Genomic DNA, 24,041 nt, shown 5'->3' with positions numbered 1-24,041 from the left:
TGAATTTTGCCTTATCAATGCCCCTGGAGAGTGTTTTATTTTTTCATACTCAAAGCCCAGGGCTCTCCTTGCACCTCTGCCATGCTATGAGATGGCTGCGGCCTGCCTTTGTGTAAGAGATGTGTTTTTGTGGGGCAGTGTTGAGAGCCCTGTGCTCTAAGTCCGTGTACATCCATCTGGTGGGAGTCCTGCTCTGACTTTCTCTCGTTGGGTGAGCTGACCTCAGCTTGTCCCCTGTCCGATGGGGCCTGTGCCAGCCTCTTAGCCTTTCTCATGGGGACATTGTGAGAATAAAATAAGGCGTGGCGTGGGAAAGCACCGCCATAGTGATGCACCCAGAGTAGGTGCTCAGTGCTTTTGGGCTCCGAGCACCTCAGTGGGGAAGTCCGTTATTGGGGTGACTGGCCTCTTCACGCCGTTTCCAGGAAGATGAGTGTTTCTCATCTTCCAGGAGGGTCGTTGATTCAGCACAAACTCTCCGCTTTATTTCTGATCAAAGCATCTGAGAGAATGTGGTAGAGATGTGCAGCGCCCGTGGGCTTCCTGGTGTTGCGCCCCTGGGTTGGCTGTGCTTACCTGACAGTTCACTGGCGCAGTGTGTATGTAGTCCACTGCATGCCCGAGAGCGGGCCAGAGTGTGCGCCTCTGTGGACACACGGGCAATAAGAAAGGAAAGACAGTGTGGAATTGAGAATATTCATTCCTCTCCCCAGAGGCTCCAGTGAGAGAAGTCATTGCCCCTCACGGGGTGGTCTGCGTAGGTGCAATAGGGCAGCCAGGGCGCTCCTTTCATGTTTTCCTCCCTGGGAAGGGAGGCGAAAATTTCCTCTGCGCTCTGGAAACAAGAGGAGGCGGGGAGAACCGTTTCAACTTAACTAACAATGAATTTATCAGATGTTTTCAAAGTGCTAGGTGTGTGAATTACCTTATTAGCTCTGTTGGTTCTTAGAATAATCTTAAGAAGTATTCATCTGCCTGTTGCAGGAGAGGAAACTGAGGCTTAGAGAAGTGAAGAGACTTGGCCCATGTCACCCGGCTAGACAGCACTGGGGCAGGCATTTGAAGCCCAGTCTACCTGGCATTGGCACCCGTCCCGCTGGGCAGCTGGGTGTGTTGCTTCCCTACCTAAAGCTCCAGGCCTCTCTGGTTCTTCTGCGGTGGGCATTGAGTTTTCTCTCTCCCTTGCTCCCTAGCTTGCACTGGCTTCCGCCTCCGACCTGTGGCTGGCCTGCTTTCCTCTCGAGATTTCCTGGGTGGCCTGGCCTTCCGAGTCTTCCACTGTACCCAGTACATCAGACATGGGTCCAAACCCATGTATACACCTGAACCGTGAGTATTGTCCCCCCACCACCAGTTGCCAGCAACAGAGTACGCCGCTCCCCCCTCATTCGGGAATGTGGTTTGGGTTCATTGTGGACCAATCCGTAAAACAAGTTGCCGAGGTGATTTGATTGTTTGATGCTAAGAGAAAAACCCATCTCTTCCAGGGATTCTCTCTGTCTGAACAGGAAGACCATACTGATTGGAAATTTGGGTGTCTTGGGAGCCCAAGATTCAGACTTCCCCTGGCCGTGGGAATGAAAGGTCACATTCAAATTCTGAAGGGATCGTAGAAGTCTGAGTTATGAGGTTTCAAATAAGAACAGGAAATGGGAAAGAGGCAGCAAGTTCCCTCAACACCTCCTAAATGTGTGCCTAGATGAATCTAGGCTTTCTGTGCCTGATTATGTTTTAGCTGGAGGTACAGAATGGCTGGCTGCTATGCTGCTTACTTTTGAATTTAGCTATCTTCTTAGGCAGCTAGATATTAAGCAATTTATACAAAAAGTCAGCAAGACCCCCCAAATAGTTTTTCCCTGCCCTCGAAGTTCATTACTATAAATCAGAAAAGATCTGTTCTTAATGGGTCTGGCACATAAAGTGTTAAATCAATGTGTTTTCTTCTCTGACTGACTGCTGCCAATTCCATAATAAGAGAGGAACAGTACTATAACTGAGCAGATTGGATCTGCCCAGGAATGTCAATGCCAAGGTGAAGACCTGAGATGGGAAGTATTCATGATCCACAGCTCACTCAGGGGTATGGGAGGATGCCCATGGGGATATTCGCTCCTCTGCACCTCAGTGGGCATACCCCTAAGACTCGCTGGCTGTTGTGCCCTGCCCTGTCTCTTACTTTTCCTTTCCCTTCCTTCTTTTCTCTTACACCCTGCCTCATCTGATCCCAAGGTTTGCATACCACTTATTCTTGGAAGTGAGGCCCTAAACCTGGAAGAATTACTTCATTTCTTTCTACCCATTCCTCCTATGGAAAGACTGAGTCCAGCTTGGTTTGTAACCCTTCTTTATTCCCAAACTCCATGCTTTCTGTCTTTCAGTGACATCTGCCATGAGCTGTTGGGACATGTGCCCTTGTTTTCAGATCGCAACTTTGCCCAGTTTTCTCAGGTGAGGAATGAATCTCTCTAGCCTTCTAGCTACAGGGGTGAGACCCGGATTGCTCAAATAATTCGATACCGTAGAGGTACCCTCTTATCTTCTGGAAGATACAGTTCTGTGCTCACACCTGAGATGGGTGTGTGGTCTCATGGAGATGGCTAACTACCCATTTGAGAGACCACAGTGCGGGATTGGTGAATTGCTTATCCTCTGAATAATATTGCATTTGCTAATCTCACTTGTCCTTGTAGTTGAAGGGACTTTTGGTCCATGAAAGCCTCCCTGATCCATATGTAGAAATAGCCCTACCTACTCAAGCAGACATTTGGTACCTATGTTCATTAAGTAAGACATTTGCCAAGAATCCAATGCCAATAGAATCCAAAGCCAACTCAGAATTGCCAAAAAATAATAAGCTTGTAATCTTTCTACTATAATCAAAATAACAGGCTAGATCTTGATTCATCCATCACAGTGGTGACCAGGTTGAAAAATGCTTTTGGGGGTCAGTGAAAGAATCCCCAAAGCCTTTTTTCTCTCATGCTCTTTGGGCACTTAAGGGCAGCCTAGAACTATGGTTGGGTAAGGTGGTCGTGAGGTTGTTGAATGATGTACTCATAGGTCCCACTGTGCCACCAATCAGCTTGCCAGGCCCCCCTGTGTTTTAGTCTCCACAGATACGGACCAATAAAAAGCCCTCCTGACCCCCCCACCACACACACACACACACACACACACACACACACACACACACTCACACAATGAGTATCACGTGGACTGACCCACAAGCAAATGCTGGACTATAGATAAATTTCACAATAATGGGATTGCATGTGAACTTTAAGCAGCTGAAAGAAATAAATATTTCTACTGTGGAATGAAGAGGCTACTACTTAATATCTAAAACAGATAAACAAAGAGCTGAATTAACTACTTGCTAAGTGAGGGAGAATTGTACTTGCAAGACTCAGCCTTCTCCAAGCAAACTGTTGCTTTTCTGTAAGGTTCTGGGAATTGTGGAGTACAGAGATTGCTGGGCCTTTAGAAGTAGGAGAGTTTAAAGAGTCATTCAACTTTAACTGTGGAGGCGGCAAGACTGGACTGAAGTTACTGCTGACCGTCTGTCTTTCAGAAGCGTGATTCTTGCTGCCAGGATGTCATTAATTGTTTGGGAAGCTTTAAAACTGGGTTTTATTACTATGACCAAAGGTAAATCAGTGTTCTTCCCAGAGACTAGGGACATTTTGTTCTTGCCACCAGAAGCTACTCTGCCCAATCAGAGGCTGAGCACAAATCCTCCTTAAGCCATTTGCATTTTGTGGAGCCCCACAGAGGAATTAACCCGAGCCAAGGGGTGGGAGCTGTGGGCACATGGTTTCAGCTTCGATCTGGACAGTCCCCAGGCAGAGAACCATACTGAAGCTTCCCTGAGTACACTCCTTATTGATCTATAAGCCGGATTTACTTCCCACTAGAGTGAAAGATGAGGTGAAGATGGAACACATGGAAATCTTGGGACCCCATGTTCTACGCAAGCTCTGGGCCCACAGAGAATGCTGCCTACTACAGCAGGGTTATCATTGTGATCTCGGATTTAAGATAGACTTAGGACTGTGGTGTGTCTGGAGCAGAGATGGGGAAGGAGCAGGAGAGTAGAGCCAGCTTAAGCCAGTCTCTAAATCTGTTTTTTTCTAAGTAGGCAGCATTTTCCCAGCATGTCATCTGGGCTAGTTACTGGGTTTGACCCAGGTGGGAATACAGGGCTGATGGCTACCATGTGGCCTTTTGCTACATAATGGACCCAATCCTTAGTCTTTCTCTCTGTCTATATTAATTCATTGATTATCTCACCCAGTTTCATAGCTTTGAATACTAGCCTGAGCCTTTATGATGAACACTTATATCTTCACCACAGACTTTAATCCTAAAACTTAGATTTACATATCCAACCACCTACTCAATATCCCACTTGGATGTGTAGCAGACACCTCTGTTTACCCTATCCAAAATTAAATTTCTAACTTTCCTTTTCAAACCATCTCCCCACATCCCTCCCTATATTAATTCATGCAACTCTGTCCTTACAGTTTCTCAAACCAAAAGCATTTGGGGCACATGACAGACTACTTTCACCTTTCAGAATACTCTAAGTGTTTTACCTTCAAAACATGTGTAGAGCCCTGGCTGGTGTAGCTCAGTGGATTGAGTGTGGGCCTGTGAACCACATGATCGTGGTTCGATTCCCAGTCAGGGCACATGCCTGAGTTGCAGGCCAGTCCCCAGCAGGGGACTCACGAGAGGTAACCATACATTGATGTTTCTCTCCTTCTCTCCTTCCCTTCCTCTCTAAATAAATAAAATCTTTAAAAAAAACGTGGAGAGTCTGGCCATTGCCCATCATGTTCACTGCTACCAGCCTGGTCTCAGCTGTTAGCATTTCTCACCTGGTGACTGCAGCAGCCTCCTAACTGGTCTCTCTACCTCTACCCTTGGCCCCTATAGTCGATGCTCACACAGCATCCACAGTGGATCTTTGATGACATAAATAGGATCTTGCCACTTCTCTGCTCAAAACCTTATAATGGTTCCCCATTTCACTGAGAGAATAATCTTAAGCCCTAAATAATCAAAAAGGTCCTACATGATTGGGCTCCAGATTCCTCTTTGATATCATCTGTCATGCCCCCACCCTCTTATTCTGCTGGAACCACACTGGTCCCTCTCTGTTCCTTGAACCAACTGAATTACCACCCCTTAGAGAGATTTTCATTGGCTGTACGCTTGGTGTATACAATGTTCTTCCTTCAGATGTCAGCAGAGCCAATGACCTCACTTGCATCCAGTTTTTGCTCAAATATCTCAACAGTGGTTATCCTGGGACCCTATTTAAAATCACTCCCAGTACCTCCCCCCACTCCTGGCACTTTCAATTCCCCTTTCTCTTTTTGTTAATCCTTCCAAAGAACTTACAACCTTCTAACATACCCATATGTTGTGCTTATAATATATACTTATTATTTATTGTCTGCTTCTACCTACTCAAAGGGAAACACAATAAGATAAAGGATAATTATCAATTTTGTATACCTCCAGCCACACAGAGGGGATTCAATGAATATTTTTGCAATGAATGAATGCGTGCCACAGGGAAGACACACATATACGTATATATTTGTATATATACACTGATACAAGGCTGGCTGCAGCAAATGCTGTAACAGGTCAAGAGAACACTGGAGACATTTTACAGTTGGAGCTGTGATGAGAAGCGGACCGTGACATTTCATACTCTCCAACTGTATGACTGTACACCTGGATGGATGCCCGGCACGTCTCCTGTGGTGTCTTCAGGGTATACGATCAAGACTCACCCAGCACTCAGGAATGTTTCACTTCTGCCGTGGGAGAATAATCACTGAGCTAGAATCAAGAGATGAAGTTTTAGACGCAAAGTACTGTGTAGTCTTGAGCAGGTCATCTCCCTTTTTTATGCCACAGTTTACTCATCTTTAAGTGAATACAAAGGACCAATCGTTTCTCCCATGCTAAGGGTCAGAGATTCCATGATGTGTGGTTGGGGCAGAACAATCAGGGTCTCTCTGGGCCCTTCTGAGGGCATCTGGCTCTCTATCACCTTTCTGTGGACCATTACAAGCTTGAAACTGAGGGTAAAGGTTGAAGATAGGCAGACCCCAGTCATGGCAATGACTCTGTTTCTCCACAATTACAGGAAATTGGCCTCGCCTCTTTGGGTGCCCCTGATGAGTATGTTGAGAAACTCGCCACAGTAAGTTCCTGCTTTCCCTGATGGGTAGTAGGAGTGTTACGGGCTCTAGCCCTCCGGTTTTTGAAATTTCTATCCTTCCCTGAAAGCCAGGTCATTTGGAAAGAGAATCAACATGTGCTGGGTTATATTTGCACAAGTGAGATTTTACATTTGTATTTCTCTTTGATGGTTTGATTTTGAAATCAGCTTCATGCCGATATTTACATGTGATTTTAAACAAAGTTCCTTGAAAACGTTGACAAGCTGTAATAATCACCCTTGGGAATTCTTGGGCATAAAGTGTGTGTGTGGAATCAGTGACTGAGGGGGTAATTCAGAAACATCCCAAGTTTAACACAGTTGAGGGGATGACCCCTGATTGGTTCCACCACTGTCCAATCCCTGCTTCCCACTGCTGAGCCTGATGGCCTTGCCTGGTAGGTTCAACCAACTTAAAGGGGACATCTTACTCTCATTGATGCCATGGAGAAGAAAGAACAAGGGGTGGAGGAGTTCCTGTCCTAAAGAGAGAAATTTGTTAGGGGTATACTTTTGGGGCTCCCTCAGTACTCTTCCCCCCTACCATTGCTTCCTGTTGTATCCTGCACTCAGCCAACTCCTGGTTCAACAGGTTATGGCTTAATGTGAGACACAGGAGACAGAGAGGTAACCCCAGGTCATGCTGATTCCAAGAACAGACCTATACAAACTCTCACCTGGGCAGCCCGTCCTTGATCCTGGGGCATCTGCTGCCTTCACCTCCCTTGGGGTATGTTCTCAACTTGACTTTCCATTCCAGATTTACTGGTTTACTGTGGAGTTTGGGATCTGCAAAGAAGGAGACTCCATAAAGGCATATGGCGCTGGGCTCTTGTCATCTTTCGGTGAATTACAGGTATGGCCCTAACAGGAACCAATGATATAGATTTGGAAGTGGGGGGGGGGGGGAAACAGCTGATAATTCTTATTTCTCTTGGGCCTGTGGAAGACCCATTTATATCCATTTTGTGACTCAATCCTGAGGATTAACCTCAAGTGATTGGTACCTTAGCAGGTATGATTTGATTATGAATGTGGGTGTTAGACATCGAACTGCAAGTACACAGGTCTCCAGGACGGAGGGGCTTCCTGATTCCAAGGCTGAACTATGCATACTGATGTACGAAAACCCCTGCCAGAAAATGTGGTTGGCTCCCACATCATCTGTTGATCGATGGTTAGAGTGAATTATTCCTTTCTTAAAAATGTTTGGAGTGAATTGTTCCTTTCTATCTTGACTGTGGGTTTTAGATGAACTATAAAGGGTAGGGTCTAGTTGATGCAAAATAATGTAGCCTCCTCCCCTGGCCCGAGGTGTGGAAGGAATCAGGATGAGGTGAGAGCAGGTGTACGAATGGCCTGCAGGATGCAACAGGGGCTGTTGGCTCTGATTTGTCTCTGAAAACTCTCTACTTGGGGTTTGCAGTATTGCTTGTCTGGCAAGCCAAAGCTCCTCTCCCTGGACCTGGAGAAGACAGCTGTCCAGAAGTACACAGTCACAGAGTTCCAGCCCCTGTATTACGTGGCTGAAAGTTTTGATGATGCCAAGGAGAAAGTAAGGTGAGGTGGCAACTAGGGTGAGTCAACAGCTCTCGGGACCTCCTGACTTGGTCTGATGAGGCCACTGATCTGTGGGTGGTGGGTCGAAAGGTGCCCAGTGCCCACAGTAACAGGGCACAGCAGACAGAGCCTTCCACCCTCGTCCCTTCCCACCCTCTGTTGGCAGGGGTTCCTTAGTGGGACCTGTTTCACAGCTTATTGTCTAGGCAAGCTGATCCCTGCAGACTGCTCAGCCATGTGATTCTTGTTTGATGCAGCCACCAATTGAACCTTCCTGTATATGGAGTGGCCACCGAGATCCTTCCATCCAATCAGCCAATGAAATCTTATAACCTTTGTTCACTTTATTTTCCCAGACACCTGCATAACTCTTTTCCTGATTTCCTGTAAATCTTCACCCACGTTTAACCTTTGTGTGCCTTTTTCTAACCAGCATATTCAAATTCACTACTCAGCCCCACCCCAGCATCCCTTGCCCTCTCCTGTGATTTATTTTCCTCTTTACTACTCATTAATGTCTACTACTCATGTATTATATTTTTAAATCTGTAAAGATAGGGATTTTGTCATTTCTGTTTTCTGTTCTTCCCCCAGGGCTTAGGGTGTCCAAACTGCAGCCCACAGGCCACATGGGGCCCAGGACAGCTACGAACGTGGCCTAACACAAAATTATAAGTTTACTTAAAACCCTTTTTTGGGCTCATTAGTTTTCATTAGTGTTTGTGTATTTAATACGTGGCCCAAGACAACTCTTCTTTTCCCAGTGTGGCCCAGAGATGCCAAAATGTTGGATACCCTTGTTTGCCTGACGCATCGTAGGCACTCAATAAGTAATTAGCAAATGCACCAATCTCAAGTGGTGGCCAGCAAGGAGCAAGGACTCTGAAACTCTCAGCCCACTGAGCTGACAGCCCTGCAGTTAACCCACCTGAGCAACTCTCTTCCTAACCAGAGACAGGCTAGACATGGCTATCCTGATACTCACCATTTGTTATCACATCTTTCTTTACGTATCATTAGTGATGGATAATAGTCATGAAGTATGTAGGCCTATGGGATTCTGTGATGCTGAGGATATCAGCTTTCAGTGCTTTGGACTTAGGTCATAAAAGGTAAAATTCTTGCTATGAACATACACATTTGGCCTAAAATGACTCCCTTTCTCCCTCTCCCTCCAGGTTCTGATGTTCTTCCTAACACTCTCTTCCAATTCTCTCCTAAGCCTCTACCGCTTACTATGAGCCTAGCCTCCCATGAGCCCCTAAAGGTCCCACTCTGCCAGTCCTGTGACCTCTTTAGGGTTATGGAATTTAGTATATTAGTGCAGTGGAATAATAATGATAATAATAATACTAACAGCAACAACAGGTGAGATGCCTATTACTTATTATTGCTAGATACTACTCTGAGTACTTGCTGTGTGTTGCTTCATTTAATCTTCAAGTAAGACTACAAAGTTTGCAGATGAAGTTGCAGAAACATACAGGGGTATAAGTAACTCACCTGGGGTCATGCAGCTAGCAAGTGACTTGGCCAGGATTTGGACCTGGGCAGTGGGGCTCAGAGCCAGTACCTCTCACACTGGGATCACATTGGGATGGGCCCTACTGGAGAGGAGTCCCTCATTCAGCAAGTAATCAGTCCCAGAGGCACAGGGAAGAGATTGCCAGACCCTGGGCCTTTCAGGCCTTTAAAACCCACCTGCTTTGCTAGTGTTCAGGGTCCAGAGGAGACATCCACAAAAGCTCCATGCCACAGAGGGGTATTGTGCAGAACCAAAGAGAGTTCTGAGAAGAAGACTCAAATAGCAAGGGACCTGGGCATCTCTGGGACTCTCACAGTGCCTTCCAGTTAAGAGAAACCAACATGAACCTCTGACCAGTTTCAAATTTCAAGCTCTAGGCAGAGACGAGGATCAGTACAGTCATGTTCCTACTCTTTGGCCAAAGGAGGCCTCGGCCCTGAGACTGATTGCTCAACTGAGATACATGAGTAGGGCAGAGGTAGGTGACCCAAAGCACAAATGAGGTGCACTGTGGGAATCAGAAGGAAGAGGTGCAGAATAAAATCAGATGTGCATGACACGGTTTATGTCAGCAACTGGGCTGAGAAAGCTCTTTTCAGAGAAGAGGTATACTTAACCATTTATTCTTCACGAGTCTCCTGTCACTAATAAATGATAACAGCTAGCACGCATGTAGTACTTACTCTGTACTATAACTGCGCTTGCTACAACCCTCTGAGATACCTTTGCTGTTGTTCCAATTTAATGGAGGAATAAGGATACTGAGAGGTAGAGGACCCTTTGGTCATGGCCACAGGGGTGGTCATTGGAAGAAGCAGATGTGAGCCCAGGCATTCCAGCTTTGGAGCTAGGTTATCCAGCGACTACATTCGACCACTCTTGCTAAACTTGAAGAACCCTGCTAGCCTCCCTTATCATTGGCTTCTCAGTGTGGCAGCTTCTATGGTTACCAGAAGCCAACTTAGAAATATCATTTGTGATATCTTTGCATTTTATAGGTCATTTTGGAATATCTTGTTAATTATATTGCTTGATGTCCCTCATAAAGCTCTTATGGTGCATTTCCCTCAGACCCAGAAGTAATGAAGAACACACTTAGTGAAGGATCAGATTATCTGGCTTTCTTTCCAGATTCACAATTGTCAGTGTGGCCTTGGTAGTCACTTAGCCTTCCCAAGCCTCAGTTTTGTCGACTGTAAAATAGGAATAATAATAGTACCTTCCTACTAGTGTTTCTATGAAAATTAAAATTGGAATAATAATTATAAAGAGTATAGAACATTAAGAACTCAACGTAGTTCTTGGTACACAGGACGACTCGAACCACACTAAATTTCATTAATAATGTAGTATTTTCTTCAGCCTTTGAGAGATATATTTCCCTTCTTTCCCTTCAAGTACCTCAGCGCTTAATTTTTCCTGTAACATTTTTGAGCTCTATTTTATTTATTCTTTTTATTTCATTTTATGTAACAATGAGAATTTTGGTCTTATTATAATCTGTGCTTTTAAGCTGCCTCTGTCTTTTTGGAGGTAATGACCCAAAATATGTGCGTACATGTATTTCTATATTTGTACAGACATAAAAACAGCAAAGGGTTCCCAAAGAGGACCCCATTAAAACTCCACTTTACTTCTCAGCCTGGCTTCTAATGAGTTTTCAGCAACACTACTGGTGGTCGGGTGAAACACCACTGAGAAATCTTTCAGAATTACATTTTCCCCAAATGGTGCCCTTCACTCAGACCTATGGTTTGGGTTTCAGGAGCTTTGCTGCTACAATTCCGCGGCCCTTCTCTGTTCATTATGACCCATACACCCAAAGGATTGAGATCTTGGACAATACCCAGCAACTGAAGATTTTGGCTGACAGCATCAATAGTAAGTAACACACCTTTTAGGTCTACCTTCTTTCCAAGAAACAGAGGGTTGTGTTTCTTACCTTCACAATAAGAATGGTGAGAAATTTATTAAATATTGATGTAAGGAGAAAAGCATCTCCATGTAAGAACAAGGCATGAATGGGAGTGGCTTCATCATACCTTAGTCCAGTGGTCTAGGCTACATTATCTGCTTGGACTGTGCATCCTCAAACCTAGTGTGCGTCAGAACCACTTCAGGTGATAGTTAAAAATGAATAGTCACGAGTCACAGCCCCAGACTAAATTTACTAAATTTGTTGTGGGGCTTGGGAGTTTGTATTTGTAATAAGATCCCAGGTGATTCTGACACAGGAGGTTTTTATGAACCACATGTTTAGGGTCAATAGCTCAGCTCCTTGGAAGCATCAATAGAGGTCATGGAAAAGAGAAACGGAACAGCTGGTGATTATCCTGGGAGAGAAAACTGTTAACTCCTTTGCTGAGAACCAGCCTATGGAAGGAGGAAGCTAACTGCATTAGTGACTCTAGCACTTCCTAGAACTTATAATTACCTGCCCATAACTGCCCAGGTTCTATCTCCATAGCTAAGCCATGAGCTTCTTGAGGACTGGGGTGGTCTCTGGCATCTCCATGCATCCTGATGATTTCCCAGTGCTCTTTACATTGTGGACATTTGAAGGGTGTTTGTTCATGGTGTGAATGGCTATCTGTTTATTTATTGATCTTTTGTAGGTGAAGTTGGAATCCTTTGCAGTGCCCTCCAGAAAATAAAGTGAAGCCATAGACAGAACTGGGTCTGTCAACTGAGAATCTGTTCATGGAAATCCAGCTACTTCTTTTATCTGAAAAAGTCTGAAAATCAAACTTTAATTTGATATGAAATGATAACTTTAAGTCATTTTTTGAACAAGATGAGGATTAACAAATAAGTCTAAATTATCTGAAATGACAGTATATTATTAATACATACCCAGGGGGTTATCTTTGACTTAGAGATGATAACCACATACTCTCAATTGAGTTAACATTAATAATCTGTCACACTTTATCAAAGTTAATTAAAATTTGTGACTTGCTTCTTCCAACCTTCATATTCACCATGGAAAATTCCTAAAGGAGCAACTATCACTTGGTGATTGAACTTTTGGATTTAATATAAATCTTAGCCTACAAAGGTCTTTTTCTATTTCAGTAAACTGTGATTCTAATAACTGCTTTGTCATGTTATGTTACCTGTGAAGATTTTCTTTAATGCAGAATCCTATTAAATAGTTATAAACATTAAAGTTCATTGTGTAATATCAAAACATATCTGTGTTTTATTGTGACCATAAATACTGCTGCGGGAGGTAATGGAACTCCCCACCTGACTCTCACCGCTTGCACAATCATTTTCCAGTAATTGTAAAATTTGCTTTGGGAGAAATTTTGAAGACACTTAAGATAAAACAGATGTTAACTAAAAGCCTGGCTGGTAGATATTCAATAAATATTCATTGAATGACTAAGGGAATATGTTATTGAATAGCAAATGAGAGTTTTTAATTATGTTTAAAAACTTAAGTGGTTACAAAATTTTGCACTTCCAAATATTTCTTGGAATGAAATGTTTCTCTCATTGCCTTAGAAATATATTAGCTGCATAATCTTGTGACATGAAAGAATAACCAAAGCCTCTAATTTCCAACCCATTGCAGAGGCTCATTGTGATCACCTAAGTCATGTCTGGATAGGTCAACAGACTCCGGTTTTTGTTGGTTGTGCATTTTGCACGAACCCTGGATATCTGCAAGAGTGGGGAGAACAACGATGTCTGAAGAAAGTATGCTTTAACATTTTGTTTTGGAAATAGTTAAATCTTACAGGATTCTCATAGCATTTCTTTCAGTGCGATCCTCAGACCAGCGGTGTCGTCATCAACAGTGACTCTTGGCCACCACCTGAGTTCTCTGCTACATTGGATTTGAGAAAACAGGACTTCTGGTGGTCCCGCCCTGCCACTGGCCAATTACATCACCTTGCACGGATCACTTCCTCTCATTGGACCTCCATTTTACTCTAACAATAAGGAAGTTAAATGGGCTGAATTAAGGTCCCTCCCTGCCATGAATAGAATTCAAATATTAGCATGTGTCTTTAAACAGGTGTCACTCATTCACTAATAGGGTGTAATAATACCTGCCTAAATATGCCAGCTAGGTGGAAAGAGCAATTCGGTCTGCACCTGTCTGAGGTTTCATTGCTTTGAAGTTGGGACTCTGGTGTCTGTACATTCTTCCTCCTGCCTGTGTAGAACCCACCGACAAGCACCAATTCTACAAATGGAAACGGACTTTTTCACTGGTGTTCCTCGAGAGCCCATATACTCCGCAAAGGGACTATTTTGGTAAATGTTTTTTATGTCACATTAAATATAAATTGGATAATTTTTTGACTTTGGAACTAAAATATTTATAGTTTTTTAGACTGGATATTTTATTATATAGTGACTTCTAGTCCTACTGAAGATAATTTAGTGTGTTTGTTGTCAAAGCTTAGGTTAAGTTGTAATTTCGTCAGGAAAAAATTAGATCCCAAATGAAAGATCATCTTTGAATTTGTAGTAATGTGCCAATCAGTACTTAGTCTTTTTATCTGGTTATAAAAGCCCAGTCTACACCAATAAGATTCAATACATTTCCATATGACAGGATTAGCATCTGTTTAATATCCAGTGAATGAGCAGTTTCTTAGAAATAATAGTAATGTTTTACTGCCAGCTAACCCTGCTGTGTCTAAACAAAATAAATACATGTAAGAACACTACCAATGTGTAGTATCAGCAAACAGTAAGTTTCTGAAAGGAGGTATCTAACTTTTAATTCTAGGTTCCTAAGTTATGTAATTTAGTTGTGCTTCATAAAAACAAGAACTTTGACTATGTTTTTCACCTCTGAAAGCCTTAGTATGTAGCACACAGTAGATGCTCAATAATTTTTAAAAATTTCTCTGTGAGTTGAATTACAGGGAATGTAGTGAAGAGTATCTCTCACAACTATTTTACAAGAACAAGTTGAGAAACAACTAACGTCACAATTCTCCCTTTTAAGGGCTATTGAAAATTTTGTGTCTTAGTTTAAGTTATGATTTTTAAAACAAAGTTATTCCTTTCACTAAGTTTAGACCAGATTATGCCTAGGTAGTTTGTATTTACATTGCTTCAATAATAACTGACATATGGGAGTGCTTAGTACATATTTGTTAATTAATAAAGGGAAATGCATCAATGAAACTTCTTTGTTATCTATAGTGGGGCTGAAATGGTCAGAAAGTAATGAGTGACTTCCCCCACAATTTCGAAAAAAATCACAGGGGAGACAACATAAGAAAGCCTATAAAAATGGACTTTGACAAATACCATATGATCTCGCCTTTAAGTGGAACCTAATCAACAAAACAAACAAGCAAGCAAAAATATAACCAGGGACATTGAACTGAAGAACAAACTGACAGTAACCAGAGAGGAGGTGGGAGGGAAGAGTGGGGGGAAAGGGGGAAGCGTTTTAAGGAACAACTATAAAGGACACATGGACAAAACCAAGGTGGGGATGGAAGCGAGGGAGGTGGGGATGGCTGGGGTGGGAGGGAGGTGGGGGAAGAAAATGGAGACAACTGTACTTGAACAACAGTTTAAAAAAAGAAAAAACAAACAAAAAATGGGCTTTGCGAAGAAAGAAAAAAATTGATCAAAGTGTCCTCTTCCCAGTGGAGTACTCTCTCTCCTTCTCACACACACACACACACACACACACACACACACACACACACACACATCTTTCCTTTGAAATCCAAGAGGCCACAGGATGAGTTGGGACTGAGTTGAGGACTCTGTCAGCAAACACACAAAGTGGCTGGCTCTTTCCTTCAGTCTCCACCTACTGTATTTGGGGGAGAAAACACTTTAAAGCTTTCCCATAGGGGATCTGCAGGCATTGGCACCACCCAGAAGTAAAGAATTAACCTGGAAAAACATTACTTGCAAAGGGTAACTGTCAGCCTAGGAAGTTTTTCGAGCTCCTCCAATGCCCAAATACTCCTGGTGGCCACCAACCTTGAGGCTGTGGGTGGAATTTGACCAGCTCCCCTTCCTTGGCCAAACCAAAATAATGCAATGTCTGAATAGACAAGGAGAAAATGTTTCCCAAATGTTTCATTCCCAGACTCTCATTAGGAAAGCCAAGGAGACAATAGACTCCCCGCAGAGCCCCTCTTGAAGGGGTGGATCTATTTTTTAGTGCAGAGAGCAGCCTGGGATTACAAACTAGAGGTTTTGTGACCATGGCGTGGCTCCTAAAAGAGCATTCCAGAGGCTGGAGATGAGAGAGAATGGACCAGACTATCTGTGCCTCCTGCATTGGAGTTTCTCAGCATGGAAGACAGCACCACACCCTCCTACCCCCACCCTGGGGGTACCACCTGCAGGGAAGAGGGTGGTAGAGCCCTAAAGCCTATCCTTTCATAGAGCAAAAGTTAGGAGGGGTTAAGTGTCCAGAGGAGTTGATACACAGACAAGGAGACACGACTCTTACTCACTACAGTCTTGGAACGAATTTTGACTGAATGAAGACAGAATGGACTAGTGCAACATTTACTCCCTTGGTGATAACATCTGGTGTTTATAAAGATGAAAGCCAGGTACCCTATTTGGTTAGTGGCGCATGCCCCCATGACACTGTTTGAGATGGATGGTATAGCATCTTTGAATAGCACTTTGAATAGCACTGCTCTGACGATCTTGATTTAAATGCTGGTTTTCCATCAAGCTGAACCTACTTGTTCAGCTTGAGACTTTCAATCTCCGAAGTCTCAAATTCCTGTCTGTAAAATGTAGAAATGTCATGCCTACCTCATAAGATTGTTACAAGGATCAAATAATATCTTGTGTGTATAGAAACCTCTCAATGATTTTTAGTCGTATCTAACAATTTAGGATGAATATATGAAAAGGGAGCTGAGTCTGTGGGAGAACATATTTGCCAATGATATGTCAGACAAGGGTTTGATCTCCAAAATATATAAACAACTCATACAACTCAACACCAAAAAAAGCAAACAATCCAACTGAAAAATGGGCAAAGGATCTGAATACACATTTCTCCAAGGAGGGCATAAAGATGGCCCATAGGCATATGAAAAGATATAAATATCATTAGCCAGCAGAGAGATGCAAATTGAAACCACAATGAGATAGCATCTCACACCAGTCAGAATGGCTGTAATTAATAAATCTACAAACAAGTGTTGGCAAGGATATGGAGAAAAGGAAACCTCAGTGCACTGTTGGTGGGAATACAGACTGGTGCAGCCACTGTGGAAAACAGTATAGAATTTCCTCAGAAAACTAGAAAAGTGGAGCTGCTGTTTGATCCAGTGATTCCACTGCTGGGAATATACCCTAGAATCCTGAAAATCACCAATTCAAAAGAACTGATGCACCCCTATGTTGTGGTTTTTACAATAGCCAAATGGTGGAAATAGCTTAAGTGCTCATCACTGTATGAGTGGGTGGAAAAACTGTGGTACATTTACACAATGGAATACTACACAGCAGAAAGAAAGAACGAACTCCTACCTTTCATGAAAGGATGGATGGAACTGGAGAATATTGTGCTAGCTAAGTAAAATAAACCAGTCAGTAAAAGACAAATACTGTATGATCTCACCTATTAGCGGAATGTAATGAACAAAATAAACTAATGAACAAAATAGAACCATAGGCATGGAAACATAGAACAGACTGACAGAGACCAAAGTGGAGGGGAGGGTGGAAAAGGGTGAGAAGAAGGGGAAATGACTAGTTAAAGGGCATTTATGGGACTTCAGCCAAGATGGAGGCATAGGTGGAAACAATGTGCCTTCTCCCACAACCAAGTTTGAATACAACAAAGGTTTGGAGAACAAAGATGCGGCCAAAGAACAGAAAATTGAACTATATGGAAGTTTGACAACAACCAACTGTCCAACTGGACTGGTAAGAGGGGCAGAGCCAGCAGTGGAGCGGGACAGGCAAGAAAGATCCCTCTGACCCAGGCACCGAGGTAGCCTTGAGTCAGGCTGACCCAGTGAGGGCGTGGGGCGGTGGGCTGGCTGCGGTCACACGTTTGCGTGCAGATAAACCAGCAGAGTGAGCAGTGGGACAGACCGCCTGGGCCCCAACAGCGAACTCAGCAGCAGCGAACTGACCATGGTCGCACATTCCTGTGCAGTGGGATGGACTGTGCAGGCCCCAGCGGCCGCCATTGCTTTCCTCTAACTCCGCCCCCCCATACAGTGTCACAACCCAGCGACTGAGTGGCCCGGCCCTGGTGAACACCTAGGGCTCTGCTCCTCATACCTAACAGGCATGAGCAGTCCAAGATATGGCTCAAGAAGAACTCAAAGTCCCAGAGCCAATAACTCTAAGTGACCAGGAAATAGTGAACCTCTCAAATGCACAATTCAAAACACTGGTGATCAGGGTGCTCGCAGAACTGGTTGATTTTAGCCACAAATTAAAGGAACATATGAAAGCTAAACTAATTGAAATGAAGGGAAATGCACAGGAAACCAATAGTGATGGAAAGAAAACTGGGACTCAAATCAAGGGGTGGACCAGAAGGAAGGAAGAAATGATCAAACAGAAAAAAGTGAAGTTACAAGAATTTAAAAAAAAATGAGGAGAGGCTTAGGAACCTCCAGGACATCTTTAAATGTTCCAACATCCAAATTATAGGAGTACCAGAAGGGGAAAAGAAACAGCCAAGAGTGGAAAACTTATTTGAACAAATAATAAAGGAGAACTTCCCCAGTCTGGCAAAGGAAATAGACTTCCAGGAAATTCAGGAAGCTCAGAGAGTCCCAAAGAAGTTGGACCCAAGAAGGAACACACCACAGCACATCATCATTATATTAGCCAAGATTAAAATGAAGGAGAGAATTCTAGAAGCAGCAAGAGATAAGGGGACAGTCACCCATAAAGAAGTTCCCACCAGGCTGTCAGCGGATTTCTCAAAAGAGACCTTACAGGCAAGAAGGAGCTGGAAGGAAGTATTCCGAGTCATGAAATCCAAAGACCTACATCTAAGACTGCTCAATCCAGCAAAGCTTTCATTTAGAATGGAAGGACAGATAAAGTGCTTCTCAGATAAGATCAAATTCAAGGAGTTCATCATCACCAAGCCCTTATTATATGAAATGTTAAAAGGACTTATATAAGAAAAAGAAGATGAAAAATATGAACAGTGAAATGACAGCAAACTCACAGTTATGAACAACCACATCTAAAACAAAAGCAAACCAAGAGGACAGCTAGATCAGGAGTGGAACTATAGAAATGAAGACCACATGGAGGGTTAGCAACAGGGGAGTGGGAGGAGGAGAAGGGGGAGAAGATACAGAAAATAAGTAGCATAGATAGTAGGTAAAAAAAATAGATAGGGGGGAGGTCAAGAATAGTAGGGGAAATATAAAATCTAAAGAACTTGAGAGACATGGTCATAAACTAAAGGGGGAAAATGGTGGGGGAGGGGGTGTGCAGGGTGGAGGGGAATGAAGGGGGTGGAATAGAACAACTGTAATGGTATAATCAATAAAATACATTTTTTTAAAAAAGAGCATTTATGAATGACCCATGAACATGAACAACAGTGTGGGAGTGGAGAGTGGGATGAGGAGAGGAGGGCAAACGGGAAAAATTGGGACAACTGTAATAGAGTAATAATAAAAAATGATTTAAAATCTTTTCTAAAAGATGAGTATTCATCTCCTATAAATCACTGATGAGCTCCCATAAAAATAGTTATTATTATTATGATGATCATTTTGGTTCAGCAACATGATCCCAGTTGATCCCTCTTTCCAAAGAGATGGACAGTTGTGTGGCCATCCTGCATAGAGACACTCTGGTTTCCATTTGAGAAAAGACTGGCTAAAGCAGAATGTAAATCTTTCAACACATCCCAAATATATATGCACACAAATTAATATTGTAAGTGGTATAATAATGACATGTTTCTAAGTGAAGTTAAAACTGTATCTTGAAAAAGATAATTTGGGGAACTGAAGTGAAATTTCCTCTTTGGAGCTAAAAGCAATGGACCCTCACTTCTCTATCCCTATTTCTGACATTCACACCAGTTTGCAGTTTTTTTCTTTCTAGAGCTTTTAAATTCTAAACTACAAAGAGTCAGAACCCTACTGCTAATGGCATTTCTTTCATTTGGGAATATCATGATGATGATTTGAACATTGTCATCACTCCCAGACGTGTTATTTGACTGAGGAGCCAACACAAGAACACACTGCTTCCCTCTCCTGTCACCAAGTTTAAGGTCACCTTGGGAAGTGACAGTGGTCAGACCTTTTGTCTTTCAAGGGGAAGAAAGTGGAGAGTAGTTTTAAAAATAAAACCCATTGGTACCATGGTCAAATCATTTCCCCCTCTGAGCACTGCACTCCAAAGCTAACCTTAGGGGAAAAAAAACAATGTAAAAGGCCAAATGGAAATAATTCTTGTGAAATCAAGCAGGACAAATTGGTCTCTCAAGGATGGATGTGAAAAGAAAGCATCTTGTTCCTTTGAGAGTACCGATCTATCCCCACTCATCAAAGGACTGTAGAATAAATGTCAGCAAAATCAGCCATTAGCTCCATAGTGTAACAGAAGGAAGAGAATAACAACTAACATACAATGCTTAAGAATGCAATTTATTGCATTTTGGGGGTTTAATTCAGCAAATATTTATTTGATCATCTACTTCCTTGCCAGTGTGGGACCAGGCCCAATATAATGATTGCTCGGAGGGCCATGGGGCAGTAGCTCTGTGGCCCAACCCAGCTGAGTTGATTCAGCAAGTTCCTGTTTCCATCTATGCACCACCCCACTGCTGAACCTCCTTTTCTCCTCCCTCTCCCAGAGTTCTTTGACCTAAAAGGGAGAGTATTTCACTTTGTAGTCCTGGCTCAGAATTAGATCAGAAGGAACCATGGACACAAGCTCCATTTTTTTTAAGATTTTATTTATTTATCTTTAGAGGGGAAAGGAAGGAGAGAAGGAGAGAAATATCAATGTATGGTTGCTTCTTGTGAGTCCCCTGCTGGGAACTGGCCTGCAGCCCAGGCATGTGCCCTGACTGGGAATCGAACCGCGATCGTCTGGTTCGCAGGCCCACGCTCAATCCACTGAGCTACACCAGCCAGGATTTACAAGCTCCATTTTAAAAGGCTCAGACCTCAGTGTTCCAAAGATCGAGTTTCTATTTGATGAAGTTATAAGTTCTATCTCCTCAACCTACAGTCCAGGGCAGTGCTTTTAAGCCAATCCCAGTATTAGCCTGCCCTGGATTTATGAGGTCCAGTCTGATAGCTTGGCGATTAGAAGTAAAGCTGAAAATGACCACATCCTATGCAGCCCACACCGGGCACTTTTCCACCTAGATCTGGAGGTGGGGAAGAGGAGGGAAGTGGAGGAGAGAGAGATTCTGAGAGGGGGAAGCGTGAGAGACATCAAATTAGTTGAAGTGTGTTAAGTCCAAAAAGGGAGATGGCACTGAGGGGGGACATGAAAAGAAACTTTCATATGCAGCCAGGCAATGACATACTCTCTGGAGTGTGTGGAAATGCAGCTCTCAGATCTTGCCAGTGAGTAGGTCAATTAAATCAATTCCAGGTCCATCTGTGCCATTGTAAAGGGTAAAACTTTCTTCTTTCTTATGGCCAAGCCATACTCCACTGTGTAAATGTCCTGTATTGTTTTAGCCACTTGTCTGCTGATGGACACTTGGGCCTCCTCCGTACCTTGGTAATTGACATAACACTGCAATGAATATAGGAGTGCTTGTGTTCTTTCTTTCTTTTTTTTTAGCTTAAAAAAATGTAATTCTTGTTCAAGTACAGTTTTCTTTCTTGTATCCCAGCCCTGCCCCCCCCTCAGTGCTCCCCACCTCCCTCCTATCTCTGCACCCCACCTTAGTTATTGTTCATGTGTCCTTTATACTTGTTCATGTGAGTCCATCTCCTTTCCCCCTGTGATTCTCTCCCCTCTCCCCTCTGGACCCTGTCAACCTGTTCCGTATTTGAGTGTCATTGGTCACATTTTTCTTGCTTGTTTGTTTTGTTGTTTAGATTCCTGTTAACGGTGATATCATATGGTATTTGTCTTTCACCGCCTGGCTTATTTCTCTCAGCATAAAGCTTTCTTTCTTTCTTTCAAACTAGTATTGAAATAAGCCAGTCAGAAAAAGACAAATACCATATGATTTCACTCCTTTGTGAAATCTAATGAACAAACTGAACTAACAAGGAAAATGGAGACAGACTCATAGATGGAGAGTAGCAGGATGACAGCTAGTGGGTGGGGGAGGTGAGGGGGTGGAGGAATTGAGCAAAAAGGAAAAAGGACTCATGAATGTGGACAACTGTGTGGTGATTGCTTGGGGGAGGGGGTATAAGGGGACTAAATGGTAATGGAAAACTACAATAAAAATTAAATAAATTTAAAAAATCATCAAGTATGTTAATTAAAACCAGTTTCTGCTCCATAACCCCGGACTCCTCCAATCCTTTAGCAGAAGATGGGCAGATTACTCTTGACCTTAATTGTTTAGGTGTCAATGTTAGCCAGAACCACGGACAGCTCCAGCCCCGTGTCCTCTGCCCTGCTTGGTCTGGGCAGGCTCCAGTTCCATCCGGGTTGACCAGGAGTGTGGCTGCCTGGACTGGCCTCCTCTTGCTCTCCATGCCCCCATCCCCTGGTGTCTTGTTAAGGGCCTGGAGTCCTGTCTTGATCTAGGAGCCCCAACAAGGGTTAGAGCCCTAGAACCAAGAAAGGGGTTCCAGATGAAGACCAAGGTCTGCCACCCTGGAAACTCAGCTTCTGCATCTGAGAGGCAGCACCCATGGAGATCACAGTGGGGAGAAGGCAACCGAGGGCCCTGGGAGAGTCAGGGCAGAGATGACGTTGCTTTTCTCTCTGAGAGAGGCTGGCATTGCAAACCAGCCCGTCTGGGAGGTACAGCTTTGCTTTGGGTCTGGTATTGTCTTCCAAGGTAGGGAAAGAGGAAAGAGACCTCTGAGAAGCCTCTTTGTTTGCACAGTGAAGCTGATATTTCCCAGGATCACAGGCCCAGTCATCCTGCTTTCTCCTTCACACCCCATCTCCAACCCCTCCTAACCTGGCTCTTTGGGAAAAAATTTTGGCCAGATATGGAATTTCTTCACCCGTGGTGACACTTTTTTCCCAGTTTTGCCAACCACTGAGTGGTCTCCACACTCCATAGCTCTTCCCTTTCCTGATATGCCAATCTCCAGGTCCTGTACAAGGGGTTCTTGCTTTCTGTTGGAAATGGGGAGCAAATGTGAGATCCTTCTGCTTCAGGTTGGTCTTCTCTGCTGGCTTCCATTCTAAGTGTAGGGGTAAAAAGCTCAAGCAGAAAAAGTCTTCCTGTTCCTCCAAGAAGCTTTTCACAGACACAGCCTTTGTTAAAGGAACTGGACCTTCCTGACTGTGTGAGCACACAACACGTGTGTCTCTGTGTGCACGTGCATTGGGGGGTGCTATCGAGAGCATATTTCAATTCAACTGAATGACATCTTCTAAGGCTTTGATTTCTGTAAACCCCCAAATGAATCCTTTCCTCGGGGTCTACCTCTGGGAGAACCCAAATGAAGACAGAGATGCACAGTGTTTTGTGGTGATCATGACGGTGGTATGTGTTGCTTCTGAATTACTTCCTTCAAAGACTATTGTTCAGGAGAGCATATTGTATGAAATCTTAACTGTTATCACCTAGTAACCAAGTATGGATCCAATTGGGACCCTTATTACCCTGTAAGTAAAATGGCCTTGTCTGTCTGAATTCCACTCCATAACATGCTATTTGCACTTTTCCAACTTCCAAAAGAGGATTCCAAGCAAGCTTTTCATCTGAACTGAAAATAAATACCATCATTTTTATTGTCATGCATGAATCTTACAGACTGACCTCTATTTCCTAAGAATATGTCTGGGAATCTGATTATGGATTTAGGTCAATGTACATGTAGAGCAAAAACTGTAACCCCAGATGTGCGTACAAGATAAATTGAACTCTCCTGTTCATGAGTACCTTGGTAAGAGCAACTTCCATAGTAGAGTGGGTAGCCCAGGGTCAGACAGGCTGGATTCTCAACCTGGCCCCTCCATTATAAACTGTGTAACTTTGAGAAATGTATTTAATCTTGCTATACTTTGGTTTTCTCATTTGCAACTTGGGAATGATAATAATACATATGCACCTTACAGATTATTTTCCTAGAGATTAAAGATTCTATTGCATATCAAGTACTTAACACAATGCCATAAGTGTTCAAGAAATGTTAGCCCTCACTCTAACTATTGATAATAATAGCAACAGCATTTAGTAGAGAAACCATAAAAGATCATGCAGCACACATTGAAAGTTTAGAATCTGGAAGCTGAAAAGAGACCACAGACATCCTGCAGCATAGCGATCTCCTAACCAAGGTAGGTGAGGTGACATTCTACAAACACACAACTGGTTTCAGAAAGCAAACCAGTAATTTGTAGTAATTTGTAGTAATCTGTTCAGTGTATGGGAGATATGATTGTTGCTATTGGTGTTGTTGCTGTTGGGAGTACTGGCAAAGGGAAGAACTGGTTGTTGGAAGACATTAAGGTTGTGAGTCAGTGCAGAGTCTATTTATTGTCACCTAGGAAGTACCACTGGTAACACCTAACATCCGCTGAAAAGAGGAAACCTTATCTTTTCTCCAAGCCAAGAATGTGGACAGAGACTTCTCTCCCCTGGAGGAG

The 24,041-nt window shown here is 43.3% G+C and overlaps 1 protein-coding gene across 2 annotated transcripts in view; it reads left to right on the top strand.

Moving 5' to 3' along the window:
* The window catches only part of PAH (phenylalanine hydroxylase), a 48,420-nt gene extending 34,785 nt beyond the window's left edge, over window positions 1–13,635 (top strand). The window contains exons 7-13 of one of the 2 annotated variants that reach the window (XM_037068505.1): window positions 1,194–1,329; window positions 2,379–2,448; window positions 6,170–6,226; window positions 7,005–7,100; window positions 7,671–7,804; window positions 11,095–11,210; window positions 11,945–13,635. In XM_037068505.1, coding sequence (XP_036924400.1) covers window positions 1,194–1,329; window positions 2,379–2,448; window positions 6,170–6,226; window positions 7,005–7,100; window positions 7,671–7,804; window positions 11,095–11,210; window positions 11,945–11,988 — 653 coding nt within the window. In that variant the 3' untranslated portion in view covers window positions 11,989–13,635. The remainder of the gene's footprint in view (window positions 1–1,193; window positions 1,330–2,378; window positions 2,449–6,169; window positions 6,227–7,004; window positions 7,101–7,670; window positions 7,805–11,094; window positions 11,211–11,944) is intronic. The other variant, XR_005069760.1, reaches the window with a different exon arrangement.
* Window positions 13,636–24,041: the final 10,406 nt, after the last annotated feature.

The sequence above is a fragment of the Sturnira hondurensis genome, unplaced genomic scaffold (assembly GCF_014824575.4).
Source record: "Sturnira hondurensis isolate 20B ecotype Veracruz unplaced genomic scaffold, ASM1482457v3 Scaffold0017436, whole genome shotgun sequence".
In the NCBI taxonomy this organism is placed as follows: Eukaryota; Metazoa; Chordata; class Mammalia; order Chiroptera; family Phyllostomidae; genus Sturnira; species Sturnira hondurensis.
This window is presented reverse-complemented; position numbering and strand designations above follow the sequence as displayed.